Source organism: Dipodomys ordii, unplaced genomic scaffold (genome assembly GCF_000151885.1).
Source record: "Dipodomys ordii isolate 6190 unplaced genomic scaffold, Dord_2.0 Scaffold37, whole genome shotgun sequence".
Taxonomy (NCBI): Eukaryota; Metazoa; Chordata; class Mammalia; order Rodentia; family Heteromyidae; genus Dipodomys; species Dipodomys ordii.
The window spans coordinates 4839137-4853820 of NW_012267253.1; the positions used below are offsets into that span (position 1 = coordinate 4839137).

The window sequence follows — 14684 nt, forward strand, 5'->3', positions numbered from 1 at the left end:
TCGCCTTGAGGTGAAGAGCTAAGGGACAGCGCCCAGGCCCAGAGTTTAGGCCCCGTGACTGTACCCAAAAAAAAGGAAGAACCCTTCCCAATCCTGTAGATTTGTGTATCTGCCAGCCAAGTTCAATTTTGAGTAAAGATAATTGCTGTCATTTGTCAGAAAAGTTACTTGTTTTTGTTCTTCTGTGTCCACATAGAAAATGCCATGAACCTAGCTACAAATAAGCCTGTTTACTAATTCTGAGAATGCTGACTGGTAAAGAGCATCTGGGTAGACAGCCAGCTGATTATTGAATGAAATAAGGTTAGAACATGGTTCACTCTTGAGAACACAGTGCTTGGCATGCTTCACAGGAATCTCAGTCCTTAGCTTTCCCTGCCTGTGAAAAAGCTGCCTTTATTTTTATCGGGAACATTAGGATTCCAGAAACATCACTGTCTTGGTAGGGAGAAACAGCTTATTTCTACAATAGTAATAGGAATTTTTATTATATAATGTGATTTTTTTGCACATCACTGTCCGTTTTACTAGAGACTTAATCTGTCACATGTTGAAAGCCTTTGTGTTTGCTAAGATACTATCACTAACATTTAATAGCTTGAAGTCACGTGCATTGTCAATTTTCCAAATGTTTCTGAGCTAGAATGAAATTCATCTGCATATGAATAGTAGAAAGTGTTTCCACTTACCTTGTACACCCATATCTTTAGTAAGTTGAAATCAGTGATTTCAAAAGAGGTTCCTGTGGGACTCTCTTTGAACTACTTGAATAGATTATCATCTCCAGAACTGTCTATAACTGATGTGACATATATAATCTGTACGGCATGATGTAACTATTATACCATAATCATCAGTGTCACAGACCTTTTATAAAAATTGACAATACTATTCCGGTAATTTACCAATGTCTCCAGATCCTTAAATACTGTTCTAAGCAACAGAATGTTACTGTGATTTCCTTAATGAAATGATCTTTCCAACTATAATGTGAGACATTTCAAATGCTATAATTTATCATTCTTTCCAAGTTAGGTCACAGTAACTGAACAAGTTCATGTGCTCTTCCCAATATTCTTGCTCAAAGTTACCATGGTAACATTGAGACAGTTCATTTCAGAATTATTCATGAATTAGTTAAGATCAGTCAGAAAGATAATCCATCATTTAATGTAGAACCTATTTTTTTTTGTCAGTACTGGGGTTTGAACTCAGGGCCTTAGACTTACAAGGCAGGAGCCATAACCCATAGTTCAAGAATCTATCTTTAATGACATATATCCATCACTCATCATTTCATCCCTGGACATATATAATAAAGGTGTAAGTATTATATTTATTTATTATCTTTCTCTACAATTAAAGAACATGAATGCCTCTCTTCTTGATTGACACAACAGGTGGTATCAATTGAGCATTTTTCCTATATGAACTTATTAGTGTGTGTGTCTGTGTGTATGTGTGCGCGTGCGCACACTCGTGTGAGTGCACTGTACATGTATGCTGCTGCTGGGGCTTGCATTTAGGACACTGCACTCTCATGTGGCTTTTTCTGCTCAAGGATGGTGCTCTACCACTTGAGAGCCACAGCTCTACTTCCGTCATTTTTTGGTGGCTCATTGGAGATGAGAATCTTACAAACTTTTCTGCCTGGGTAAGCTTCAAACCATGATCTTCAGAGTAGCTAAGATTACGGGTGTGAGCTACCAGCACCCAGCTATATACCTTTAAGTAACAGTCATTGTCTGTACTTAAAGAGGTCATTTCTGGGTGTATATACCTAGTCTAGGAATATTTAATTCTAATTTTAAAAGGAAATTAAGCTAAAAGTGAAAAATGATAGCATCACCACAGATGCTAATATAATAGTAACATCACCACAGATTAGTGTTGTGCGTGGTGGTCACCATTCAGCCCCTCCTGCAACTTTTAACTTGATTGAGTGGTGTTCACCATCCAACATCTGTCTACCTTCCTCTCAATGTGATCAGGTAACTTAGACCTCTCTTGGGGACAAGTGCATATAAATGTGGGCTTTAAATGACAGCTATAGCCTTCTTGCCAATTCTGCATGATGCTTTGCTTTAACTTATCCCATAACTTTTTAAAACTATTATTTCTAGTCAATAATTATCTGCACACTTTCTTTTTGTTAAACCAGATTCTTTATCAAATGAAAATGTAACTTTTAAATTGGCTTCTTTTTTTTTGTATTTAGAACACAGAAAACAAATAGCCAAACTCTAGTCTGAAAGTTTATGAATTATTATTATTTACATTCTTGGACCAGCTTGGTCACAATTCCCAAATACCCAGTGTCCCACAAGCTGGAATACCAAGGGACTGGGAAGCACTGCCGTTGCACTTGAGGTCTGTATAGATCCAACAGTCACAAATGGAATCCTACAGGTTAAAATCTTAACAAGTTCCGTCAGGAAGAAATCCATGGTGTTCAAGGCAGTCATGCATATTTAAGGTTAAGTTCCATTTTCTCAGTGATATTCTTTACTATCTGCTAATGAGGTAATCTCTTATTTTGAAAACAACTATCCCTAGGATGACAAGAAGTGGGATAAATGAATATAAAATCAGAAAGTTTGTTGTGAATCTGGATGTTGCACCTGGGAAAGACTCCTCAATGTATTGAATTCCTTGAGTGAGGGCACACATTGGATTGATTATCACGGAATTATTTGAGCTGCCTGCCAAAGAAAAGATTGACAATGTCAGTTATGGTACATTAGTTAATCAACAGGTGTTTCCCTAGTGCTCATAAAATGTTTAACCTACCTACATAGGACATTTTAGACAATTTAGAATTTATAAGAGTGAGCATTCTGGACCCTGGATTGACTTAAATATAGAAAAGGATTTTTTTTATTTTGGACATGGAGTCATTACCATATTCCTGGTGAAAAATGATCATTTACCACCAATTCTAAAGTAACTGATGTTATTATCAAAACATATTTTAAACAGCCAGTAAAATTCTACCATGTTCTTTACTTGTCTGGGATTTGGAGTGGCCATGAGGATCTTTTCAAGTTCCCAATGCTCTCTTTTGGAATAACTTTTGGCACCAAATTGGCTGCATTCAGCTGTTTTCTATGTATATTTCGGGAAGAAGAAACCACTTTAGTCTGCCTTGGTGTGTTCAGTAGATAGCAGAACTGAGTCTATCTGGAATACTCTGGTGTTTACTATAGTATACATAAGGCCAGTCACTTTCCTAATACCATCAAAGGGACCGTAAGCTATTGATCTTTCATAGGAGACCAACTTGACCATTGCTTATCTTCTTTAAAAAAAGAAAATCAGAAAAGCTGGTGCCAGTCACTTATGCTTGTAATCCTAGCTATTCATGAGGCTGAGATCTGAGGATCATGTCTCAAAGCCAGCCTGGGCAGAAAAATCTGTGAAACTTTATATCCAATAAACTCACAAAAAGCTGGAAGTAGAACTCTGGCTGAAGTAGTAGAGTGCTAGTGCCAAAAAAAAAAACAAAAACAAAAAACAGTTCAAGGACAGCTCCTATGCCCTAAGTTCAAACCCTAGGACCCACACAAAAAATAAAACAAAATTCAGAGTATACATTAGGCTATATTTCAAAACAATATATTTATTACAAAATAATATATTGTTAGTGTATATTTACAAAAACATACATTTTCGGAGTATACTTCCCTCAGGAAATCGCTTAGAGTAACATTTAAAATAATATTCCAAAATTGAATACTTACCACAAGTGAAATTCAATCCATAGAATTCATTGACTACCAAAATCTCACAGCAATATTTTTGGTATGTAAAATAACCAAAGACTTTAAAAGGCATGGGCATTGCTTGTATGTTTCTTAAAAAGAAAAAAAAAACCATGAAATTCAGTAGGTTCTAGTAAATATCCCAACCTCATTTCTTATTTTGTTTTCTCTCTCTTCCCGCCCTTCCCCCACCTTGGGAGAGGTTCCATGCTGACACTGTGGCCTTTGTGGTCCATTATATAGTATTGACTATATAGTATTGGCTGGTCAAAAGTGCATGTATTTAATACTTTCTATTTGCAAAGCTCTTGTTCTAGATAATTTAGAAATGTTTTCAACTGTCAGGCAGCAGTGGTTTACACCTGTAATCCTAGCTAATCAGGAGGCTGAGATCTGCGGACTGCAGTTCAAAGCCAGCCTGGGCAGGAAAGTCCATGAGACACTTATCTCCAATAAATTACTCAGAAAAAGCTAGAAGTGGTGCTGTGGCTCACATGGTAGAGCGCTAGCCTTGAGCACAGAGAAGCTCAGGTGCAGAGCCCAGACCCTGAGTTCAAGACCCAGGACCAACAACAACAACAAAAAGTTTCCAACTATCCCTCAAGAACTCATAAGAATACATGTCAAGACTAAAAATGCACAATAGTGAACTATTTGTGCTAACAAACATATTAACATGACCATTACATTTTTATATTTTCATGATTTTGTTCTTGACTTTATTCCCAAATAACATCCTCCCCTCCAAACCTCAACATTTTTTGTTTTATGGTTTGTTTTTTTTTCTGTTAATGATGGGGTTAGAACTTGGGGCCTCATGTGTGCTAGGAAAGTACTCTACCACTTGAACTACATGCCCATTCCTAGTTACTTGGAATTTTCTAAGGTACAAAGTCAGTGAACCACATTGAAAGGCTATTATGACAGGTACTTATATAGGAAGAACTTCATGAAGAGAAGGTCCAGGAAGGCAGAGATAAGCACAGACCTGCCAGTCCTGCATTTTGAGCTAGATAGACCCGAAAGGCTAGAAACTGGAATTTGAAGGGGAGCAGAGGGAGATGAGTTTGGAATTACAGTCTGAAACAAGTTTTAGGTCTGTAAAATGAGTTGGCATTGAATAATCATGAGAAAGGTCATGTTGAGATCATTGCTCTAAGAAAATTAATACAGTAGCAGCAAATAGGAAGGAGGGATTAAGAGCAGAAAAAGCAAGTTCAGTGATTCAAGCCTGTTAGCTACTTGGGAGGCAGAAATCAGAGAATGGTGCTTCAAGGCCAGGCCCAGCAAAAATGTGCACAAGACTCCATCTCAACCAATGGCTAGGCACAGTGCCATGCATTTATTATCCCAGCTTTAGGGGTAGTATGATGGTTCCATTCAATGACATGTGCTTATCTCCAGTGGCATGGGGAAGCACGGGAGAGGGATCACAGCCCAGGGCAGCCCATGACATAAAGTAAGGCCTTAACCTTGGAAATAACCAACACAAAGAAGGGCTGAAGAGTGGTTCAAGTACTAGAGCACTTGGCTAGCAAGTGTAAGCCCCTGAGTTCAAACCCCAGTATGAGAGACAGAGACAGAGACAGAGAGAGAGACAGAGAGAGCAGGTTATAATAAAAGTTCAAGGATGAGATGGCAAATCCTGGAATAGGATGATGGCCACGAGAGGGCTGCCTTGCTGGCCAGCATGCCCCCTCTTTGAAGTAGGAACTATGTGCTCTCTTCCCTCCCTACAGCACCAAGCTAAACAAAATAAATAGTTCATGTGCATTTTGTAGCTTGGTATCAGGAAACTAACACAATTTAGTGTCTGATTTTAGTGTGTAAACAGTCCAAGGAGAGTCATTCATTTATTCACTCCAACAAGTGACTTTTGCAAACCTATCAGTTCAGGCCACCCTGAGCTAATTACTGTTAAAATTTGATACACGGCTTTTATGTCCTGATTCTTTCTTGACCTGTAGGATATTTTCTGACTAGTTTTAATTCCCCAAAGAGAAAGACATAATGAGACATAGCTGCTTTTAGTAGATTATTGTTGACAGTCTATTAAAGGCTGCACCATAGAGTGGCAGAGAGAGAGAGAGAGAGAGAGAGAGGAAGAAGAAGAAAAGTGTGAGCTTTCAAAGGCTGTCTGATAGCCACAGAACCAAAGGGCAATATTTATGCAAGTAAGTGGCAGAGAGCAGAAATCAAGTGAAAGTCAAAGAGGAAAATCAGACCATAACATACACTTGGGTTGATTTGATCTGTGCATTCTTCTGAGATGCTAATAATCTACTTATGCTGCTGAGACAAATAGAGTGTAATGGAAAAAATATCCTTCTTGATTGATCTATACTTACCTCACTTTTCTTTATAACATTGCACCTTCTATTGTTCTTTTGTTTTCAAATCGATAATCTCATTTACTCCTTGTGATCTCTCCAATTAGGGCTAGCTGAGATAACCTCCATTTTGTAAGCAAGGAAACTTAATTTAGATAAAAAGGGCCTAGCTCATGATCATGTGACAGTTAAGCCATGGAGGAAGTTTCTCACTCCCCCTCAGCCCTCTCTCCAGGAAGTGACATGTATCATGTGCATCGCCATAGTGAGCCTTGAGCACGTCAAGTGTGAGCTTGATTTCTTTTTTTTATTTCTTTTTACTTTTATTTTTTATTGTGAAAATACCGTACAGAGGGGTTACAATTACATGGGCAAGGTAATGAGCTGGATTTCTTACTTGAGAGTTAAAGACCTTAGATGTGCATCATGTCAATAATATGCTTACCTTGTCATTTCCTGATGCTCAATTAAAAAACTTTTTATTTGATGAGCAGAACTGTTCAAAGTCTAAAGCAAATAGTGTAAATACTCCAGACTATAAGATGATAATTAGCCAGCATCACATGGCTCTCCTCTAGAATTCCTTTATGGGAATAATATCAGATGATCATTAACAAAAATCATACCAGCCTAAATCCTTACCTGACAAATCCAGATCCAACAAGCACCCCAGTGATGGTCAACAAAGCCACTACACTGTTGGCAATATTTGGGTTTTGGATCATGCCAAGTATCACAAGAGTTAGCAATTCACCAATTAAGTGTGGGGCCAACAGAGCAGCAGAGAAATACACAAATCTGGAGAACTCAGGAGATAAGCCCAGCGTCCTAGAAAAACAGAGTGTCTTTAGTTTCTTCTCTCAAGATGTATTAGATTCATAAACTGCTTTGCCAAATGGCAGCTGCTTTGTACAACTACTTAACGATCATTTTTAAAAATATTTTTTAAAAGGAAAATGCCACGCCGGGTGCCAGTGGCTCACACCTGCAATCCTAGCTACTCAGGAGGCTGAGGTCTGAGGATCACGGTTCAAAGCCAGCCCGGACAGGAAAGTCCATGAGACTCTTACCTCCAATTAACCACCAAAAACCAGAAGTGGTGCTGTGGCTCAAGTGATAGAGCACTTGTCTTGAGCCGAAGAGCACAGGACAGCACCCAGGCCCAGAGTTCATGCTCCACAACTGACCTCCCCCCACCAAAAAAAATCTACACTTGCCTTCTATGAATAAACCTGTGGTGGTTAGTGAGTGGGAAGAGTCAGCAGGAAAAGCCAAACTCCCTTTGTAAAGCTTTTCTGCAACAGAGCTTACAATATTGCTAGAATTGTTTCTCTTGGCTCCCCTCAATGTGAGTGGCCTGGGACAGCTCCTCTGTTCTCAGAGCAAAATATGACACTAGTTGGACCACAGTCACAGTCAGATGTGATAAGTAGACCTGTTGAGCTCTGAGGGTCACTTTTTAAATTGATGGGAATCTGCTTTGTTCTCATACCATGCTGCTCCCTTCTCAGCCCATTCCTTTTATGTATCCAAAGACCCTCTACGAAGGACTTGCCTCTCCCCATCTTGCCCATTCTTCCTATGAATCCAAAGATGGAATATGGAGGATTGGCTCCCAACCTGCTTTTGCAGGTGCATACAGACATCAGGCAAGCCACCAAAGATAAGTGCAGACTGCCTGACTCCAGCAGCGCAATCTATCTAAGCCTGGCTATAAATACTCCATCATAGGTCCAGCCAAAAAGCTCCCCCCCCCCACTGCCTTCCTTGACCTAGTGGCTTTTTCATTAACCTCTGCCTCCTTGCTCAGACCTCATGAAAACCCAGCTCCTGTCCCAGCTCCTTTACACAGTCTCCAAGCCCAAGGGACGGCCGTGCCCCTTGCTGTCTACCTCAGTAAGCACTCCTGCAAGTGGAAGATGGAGTCTGGCCTATTTCCTTCCTTTCTCCTCCATTTTCCTAACATAAATAACTGTGTTTTACCTCACACCACATGACCAGGCATGTGTTGAACAGAGCATTTGCCATACTAATTGGATCCAGTCTGCCACTTTGTTTTAGCTGGGCTCAGAACCCCTTAAGATTCGTCTTTGCATCTTGAGTTCTGGTGGTATAGTGCATCATGGCTGATGCACTCAACTTTAAATTGCCCCCTCCTAATTTCAGATTTTGGTCAGTGCCCAGCAAGAAATGAACTCCCCTTCCATTTTAGTAATTTTTTGCTATTTTTATGTTTTTGTCTCCCCTCCCCCTTTTCTCTGTCTTCCCACCCACCTTTGCCCAGTGTGACCCCTACCACATCCAGGATCCTATGCCACTCAGATTTCCCTGTTCCTACCTTAATCCACTCTGGAACTTTGGTCTGTCACTTAAGACAGATCTTCATCTATTCACAATCTAATTTTTTGTTTTGTTTGTGGTGCTGAAGATTTAGTTCAGAACCTTGGGCATGCATATAAACACTCTACCATTGAGTTTCTTTCAATCCCTTACATTGTCTTGATATTCTAACTTAATCACCCACACCTCAAATCGCTACATGAAGTTGAATATTCTTACAGCATCCTAGATGCAATGTGTTCAAAACCAAACCATTTCTTTTCTTTTTCCATCTTCCCAGCCCCTCAGGCTGAAGACTCAAGGATTAGCTGTGACTTACTCCAGCAAATCGGTGGGGTTTCTGAATTCATTTGATTCTATGTTCCCAAAGCAAGTTCCTCTGTCCACCCACTTTTGTGGTGCCAAAGGAGAATTTTGTGCATGCTAGGCCAAACTCTCTACTACTGAGCTAGCAACCCCTCTACCCTAGCCCAGCAATTCCCCTTTCTATTCACACCTCTGTTCTCTTTATTTGGGGCCCTCTGCCATTCACACAGATGGCTGCAAAGAGCCACCCAACATCTCTCTCTAAGTCCCATCTGCTGCCAAAGAGATACCAAACTCACCCTTTAGACTGTGACACAAAGAACCGCTTCCTAGTTCAAACTCCTCTCCTGTGTCTCATGATAAGTATGCTCCAGCAAAATGCTTTCCCCCAGTTTCTGCTACAACTTCTAATCTGGCATTAGCCACAGCACAATTGGACCTCTCCAAAGATCTGTATGCTTGTTTCCAAGCCTATGTCCTTGCTCTTTCTTCTGCTGATTCATCCTTACTCCCTTTCCATTGAAAAACATATTTTTATCCCTCACACCTTCACCAAAAACTACCTCTCCCCTAGACTCTCTCCATCCTTAATTAGCTCACATAATGAATTCAAGGAAAACACTCCACCTGAGCCTTCATTCCCTCATCTACAAACAAAGATAATTCTAGTACCACCTTCACAGAATGGTGACAAGGATTTCATGAATTTATACATTTAAAGCTTGCAAGAAAGTGCTCATTGTGAGTTAGCTATTATCTTCCTCAGCACAGCAGATGTGTTTCTTTGCAAGACAATTCTTACACTGCTTTAAATTAAAGTCATCTGGAGATTGATGTCCAAAATCCATTGAATGAAATGCTTTTAGAATCAGATGGGGTTTTGAATGTGGAAGCTGACCAGTTGGGAAAGATAGATATACTTATTGCAATAGGCTCTATGGTCCCACTGTTAATCAAGCAGATCAACATCTCTGCTGGAGTATAAATATCTATGCTAGATTAATATTCTTCATGTAGAAGAAATATGAGGAGCCCACGTTGGTTCCAGTCAGGTTCTGTGATTGCATTCAGTCAAGTTGTGCTGCTAAGAGTTACCAAATCACTCTAAGCTTTATTTATTTGTTTGTTTGTTTGTTGTGCTACTACTGGGTGTAAACTCATAGCTTCATGTTCTTGCTTAGTTTTTTTTTGGCTCAAGGCTGGTTCTCTACAATTCCTGGGTTTTTCTTGGATTTGCTTGGGCTGGATTCAAACTGGGGTCATCAGATCTCAGCCTGCTTGAGTAGTTCTGATTACAGATGTGAGCCACCAGCCCCTTGGCACTCTTAGTTTTCTACAGTGTTTAGATTACAGAGCTGGAAGCCCAGGGTAGCACCTCAGTTCACTCTTCTGTAAGTCTCCTCTAGGCCCTGGCACCCTATCTGACACCTAATAGGTATTCAACACGTATTGACCACTTAAAAGTATTTCCTGCATGGCTAACAAATGCTGCCACCAAGACTGCTTCTGCATTGTTATAGCTGACTTTTTTATTGAAAGTAGTCATGACTTTACTCCTTAACACTCAATGGTGCTCTCTTTTTCTCAAGTCCTAGAAAACAAATTCTTTTTCATAGTAGTTCAAATTCCATACTTCTTCAATATCTGCTTCACAAATTTTATAGTTCTTGTGAATCACCTTTGAGCAATCTTGTTCAATGCGAAATCCACTCCAGTGGGGCGGGGCCTAAGATACTACTTCTGAAACAAGTCCTACTGGAATGCTGGCGCTGTGCTCCATGGCTATGTTGAGAAGCAAGATCTACACAAAGCCTTCAGTTTTACTGGAAAATTGTTAAATTTTCGGAGTTTGTTCCTAGAGCATTGTGACAGGCTTTTGCTTGAGTTTATTCAGCCTGAACAGATAGGTATGTGGTTTATCCTCAATGCACAGAGTTTCAACTTGTTCCTGGGAGTCTGTGAATGAGGAGCTTCACCCGTCTACTAGGAAGGCCATGTGGTCCCTACCACTGCTCTCTGCTGAAAGCCCATCCTCCTGTCATGATGAATGGCCTTGCCCCTGTCATTCTTCCAGTAAAACACAAGACTGCACCAGGAAGTGGCGCTGTGGCTCAAACTGGTAGAGCACTAGCCTTGAGCAAAAAGAGCTCAGGGACAGCACCCAGGTGCTGAGTTCAAGCCCCATGACTGACCAAAAAAAAAAAAAAAGATGCCGCACTAATACCTTCAAACTCTTAATTTGGAATTTATGCCAACTGCCATCATCTATCTTCTATTTATACACCATGCATTTTGTTATACACCATGCATTTTGTTATACACCATGCATTTTGTTTTGGTTTATTTTTGGTTTTCTTGTTGTTGTTTTTGATTGATCTCCCCAGGATAACAAATCTCACAAATATCTTAACTGCACCTTCTTGGGTTTATCTAGGAAATAAAAAACTCTCAACCAAAGCTGGACAGTATTAGTGATGATCATGGTTTCCAGTGCACTCTTCCCATAGTTACTTTTAATTCCTTAAGCACCCCACCCACAGCCCTGGCCCTCCAAGGTCCACTTCAACATCCCAGGTACGTCAGTGAAACCTCAGGCAGAGACTGACTTGTTCCTGAGAGGTTTCATTGGGACCACTGAGGAAGGCCATGTGGCCCCTCACATTGCTTTTCACTGAAAGTTCACCCTCCTGGCACAGTGAATGGCCTTGCCCATGTCCTTCTCTGAGTACAACCATCTTTTAAGGGTTTGTACCAGTAACTTCATATTCTACCCCAGCTTGCCACAGCTTAGGGAAAACAATACTGAGTATGCCTTGGCCTCAGCTCCTGGACAGCCCTCTTCTCTGATGCAGCCCCTGCTGGAAACGTGGCTCCTATCCTCATACTAGCTTGCTCTTAAGTCCATGAAGCACTCAGCTGAGTTATTTTATTTGTAATAAAAGATACGTGCTAAAAGACACAACACTGAATTAGACATTAATGGGCAAAATACAGATTCTCCAGAGCAGAGAGCATCCTGGAGTCAGCCCCTCCCCTGGAACTCTGCCGCTGCAGTCATTCCCCCTGGCCTCCATGACCCTGGGGGAGGCTGGCCCATGTGACCTGAAGGCCCCTGAACTCTCTTACCAGTAGCACACACTGCTGAAAAGCACGGTGGCAATGATGCTGAAGGGGAGGATGTGCAGCACATAGGCCAGCAGCATCTGCCACTTGTGGTACAGGCCATCCTGGCTCTCCTGGTCGCTGATGGCTCGAAGTACAGGAACTGGCATGGAAGGCAGGTTCCAGAACAGTGAGTCACCACACAGCTGAGGGAGGGAGGGAGGGCTAGCCTACGCTGAACTTCAGGTCTGTCCCAGGGCTGGATGGTGAGGAGGAGCTAGACAGGTATCCTAGTCATGGAAGGAGGGGAGCTGCTACCCACAGCACAAGAAATACTCCCCGTCCCAGAAACCTATACTACTTGAATTGCAATATGGTTGGGAAAGAAATCATAATTTATTTACTTTTCTCTAATGTGGGAGGTTATCACCAATTCAAGAAAAGCACTTGTTAAGGGACTTAAATGAATGACTTACACTATGTCCTTTCTCTGTTCAAGATGTTGACCCCACAGCAACCTACATTTTCTCGGGCTCCCGGAGGACCAGAAAAGCCCAGTGATACATGGAGTTTCCTTGCTCCTTATAACCATCTAGGACCAACTTTGCAAACCCAGCATCCTTCCCTTTTGTTTCTTAAACTTAGTGCTGCATTTACTGTCCATTTCCAGACAGCTATGTGATGTTTCTCAATTCCTGGTGAGTTGGAAATTTAGGCACTGACTGTTTTAAAAATAGGTTCCAAAAAGGAAACAATGGTGTAAACTTGGTCTGTTAACTGGGCCCCCAAGAGCTGTGCATTCTAATAGCCAAGATGAAATACTAGGAATGATCTTTGGAAGAACTCTCCCCAAATTCTCCCCAACTCCCCACTTCAGAGCTTTGGTTCCCTGGATCTTTAGACCCACAGCAAGATCCATCCAGTGAGCTGATTTACACTAAGGCTATTTTCCCCCAAAGAGAATCTGAAGGGGCCAGGTTTGCAGACACAGACACAGACACACAGACACATAGACACACAGACACACAGACACAGACACACACACACACACACACACACATATTGAATGGTGGACCTTTGCAAAGTGATCACTAAAGGAGGCAGGAAATGTTCAGAGAAAGAAAGGCATACCTCCCCCACATAAGCACTTACACAGATTCACAGCATTGAGCATGCCTGTGTATGGGGTCGCACCCACAAACTGGTACAGCAGACCCACACGATCCTGGATAGCACCCTTTAGAATATGGTTCTGGACCCGCAGCAGGAAGAAAATGACGAACAAACCCATGATCAGATTCTGAACAAGACGCATAATTATTGCCTGCTTATTTCTCATTAAGTTTCTTGTCACTCTCCTGAAAACCAAACAATGCTATTTTAATTTCTTTGCTATCATTATTGGCAAATGTATAAAGACCTAAAATAAGCCTTACTCACATTTTCAAGGCTCTTACCTCAAGAGAACAGCCAGCTTACAGAGAGCTCCTGGAGGGTCTTTAGTTTTGAAAGGAATCGTGGGTAGGGTTTTCAAGTGTTTTGTTCTTTTAATGTTCTCCAAAGTTTTTTGATAGATTGAAGATTCTCTGAAGGCAGATTCAAACAACTGGACTCGCTTGTAGGTTTCTATTTCCCGTTCTTTGCTTTGGGTATCCACTGATGTCAAGTCCACTAAAAATATCCCCCCAAAAAAGGACCCATGTGTTTTTAAATGAGCATGTGCACACACACACACACACACACACACACACACACACACACACACTGATTAGGGAGTACTAGCCATAATACTTCATTCTCAGAATAACCCTTATTGATAATGTCACCTACAAAGTCAGAATATCTTAAAGCTACCCAGCAATATCCCCTATGGGCTGCCTAAGAGAATTCTGATGCTATTTAATTTTTCTCTGATAAAGTAGGACTATAATAATCTGTTTGAGAGAGAGCCTTCATCTCAGTCTGATAGATCCATCAATGGCAAATTTAAAAACAAAACCAAACCCAAAACATGATTGAAAATCAAAGCACACAAGAGCTGGTGTCAATCTAGGGAGATGTCTGAAGTAAGAAAGACTAAAAATCATTCATTATGGGGTATGTGAAAGGAAAACTTACTGTAGAAGTCAAAAGGGTTGGAATGTTCAGGACAAGGATAACCACAGCCATCGAAGAAATCAAGCATTTCTACTGGTGTACCACAGAAAACCAACTCTCCATGGGTCAGGATGGCGATTTTGTCAAAGTACTGATCAGACAATAGAAGGTATTAGTGGGTGGTCAGGTCATCAGGTCTTTATGGGAGATACATTTCTGAGCAGTCAATTGATCCTTTGATTACCTTGGCTATGTATCAGCACTCTCCATGAGTCTCTTGGAGACACTCAGAGTGTGTCCCTGTACTTACCAGCCAGAAGGCACTTCTGTGGATCATGTATTCTATCTGGGGCAGAAAAGGGCTACTGGCCATCCGTTTAAGTTCCAGCCTTGCCACTCAGAGAGTGACCTATGGGGTATCCTGGTTGTTTGTTGTTTGTGCTTAAAATCCCAGACCCTCATCTATAAACAGCAAGTACTAGCTAATGAAAAGATAGTAGAAGGATCAAATGAGATAGTTTTTGGAAAGAAATCTGTACGATCTTGTGGAAAAACACAGCCTTTCAAGCCAACTAGCTTACTGTGATTACCAGTATAAGCTTTTAATAATAACAGGATATATTGGCTCTATTTTTAGTCATTTCTAAGTTTTGCTGTTTTCTTCTATCAAGTGGACATACTGACGATGGCTTCAGGGGACAAAATGTACTTGTGTGCAGAAAGCATTTGGCACATGGTAAGTGCTGAA

The 14684-nt window shown here is 41.0% G+C and overlaps 1 protein-coding gene across 1 annotated transcript in view; it reads right to left on the reverse strand.

The window, feature by feature from the left end:
• Positions 1-2508: 2508 nt before the first annotated feature.
• Abcg5 (ATP-binding cassette, sub-family G (WHITE), member 5) overlaps positions 2509-14684 on the reverse strand; it is a 28226-nt gene continuing 16050 nt past the window's right edge. The window contains exons 7-13 of the mRNA XM_013017928.1: positions 13958-14087; positions 13297-13510; positions 12992-13197; positions 11864-12002; positions 6734-6919; positions 3741-3853; positions 2509-2702 (exon numbers count right to left, since the gene is read on the reverse strand). Coding sequence (XP_012873382.1) covers positions 2509-2702; positions 3741-3853; positions 6734-6919; positions 11864-12002; positions 12992-13197; positions 13297-13510; positions 13958-14087 — 1182 coding nt within the window. The remainder of the gene's footprint in view (positions 2703-3740; positions 3854-6733; positions 6920-11863; positions 12003-12991; positions 13198-13296; positions 13511-13957; positions 14088-14684) is intronic.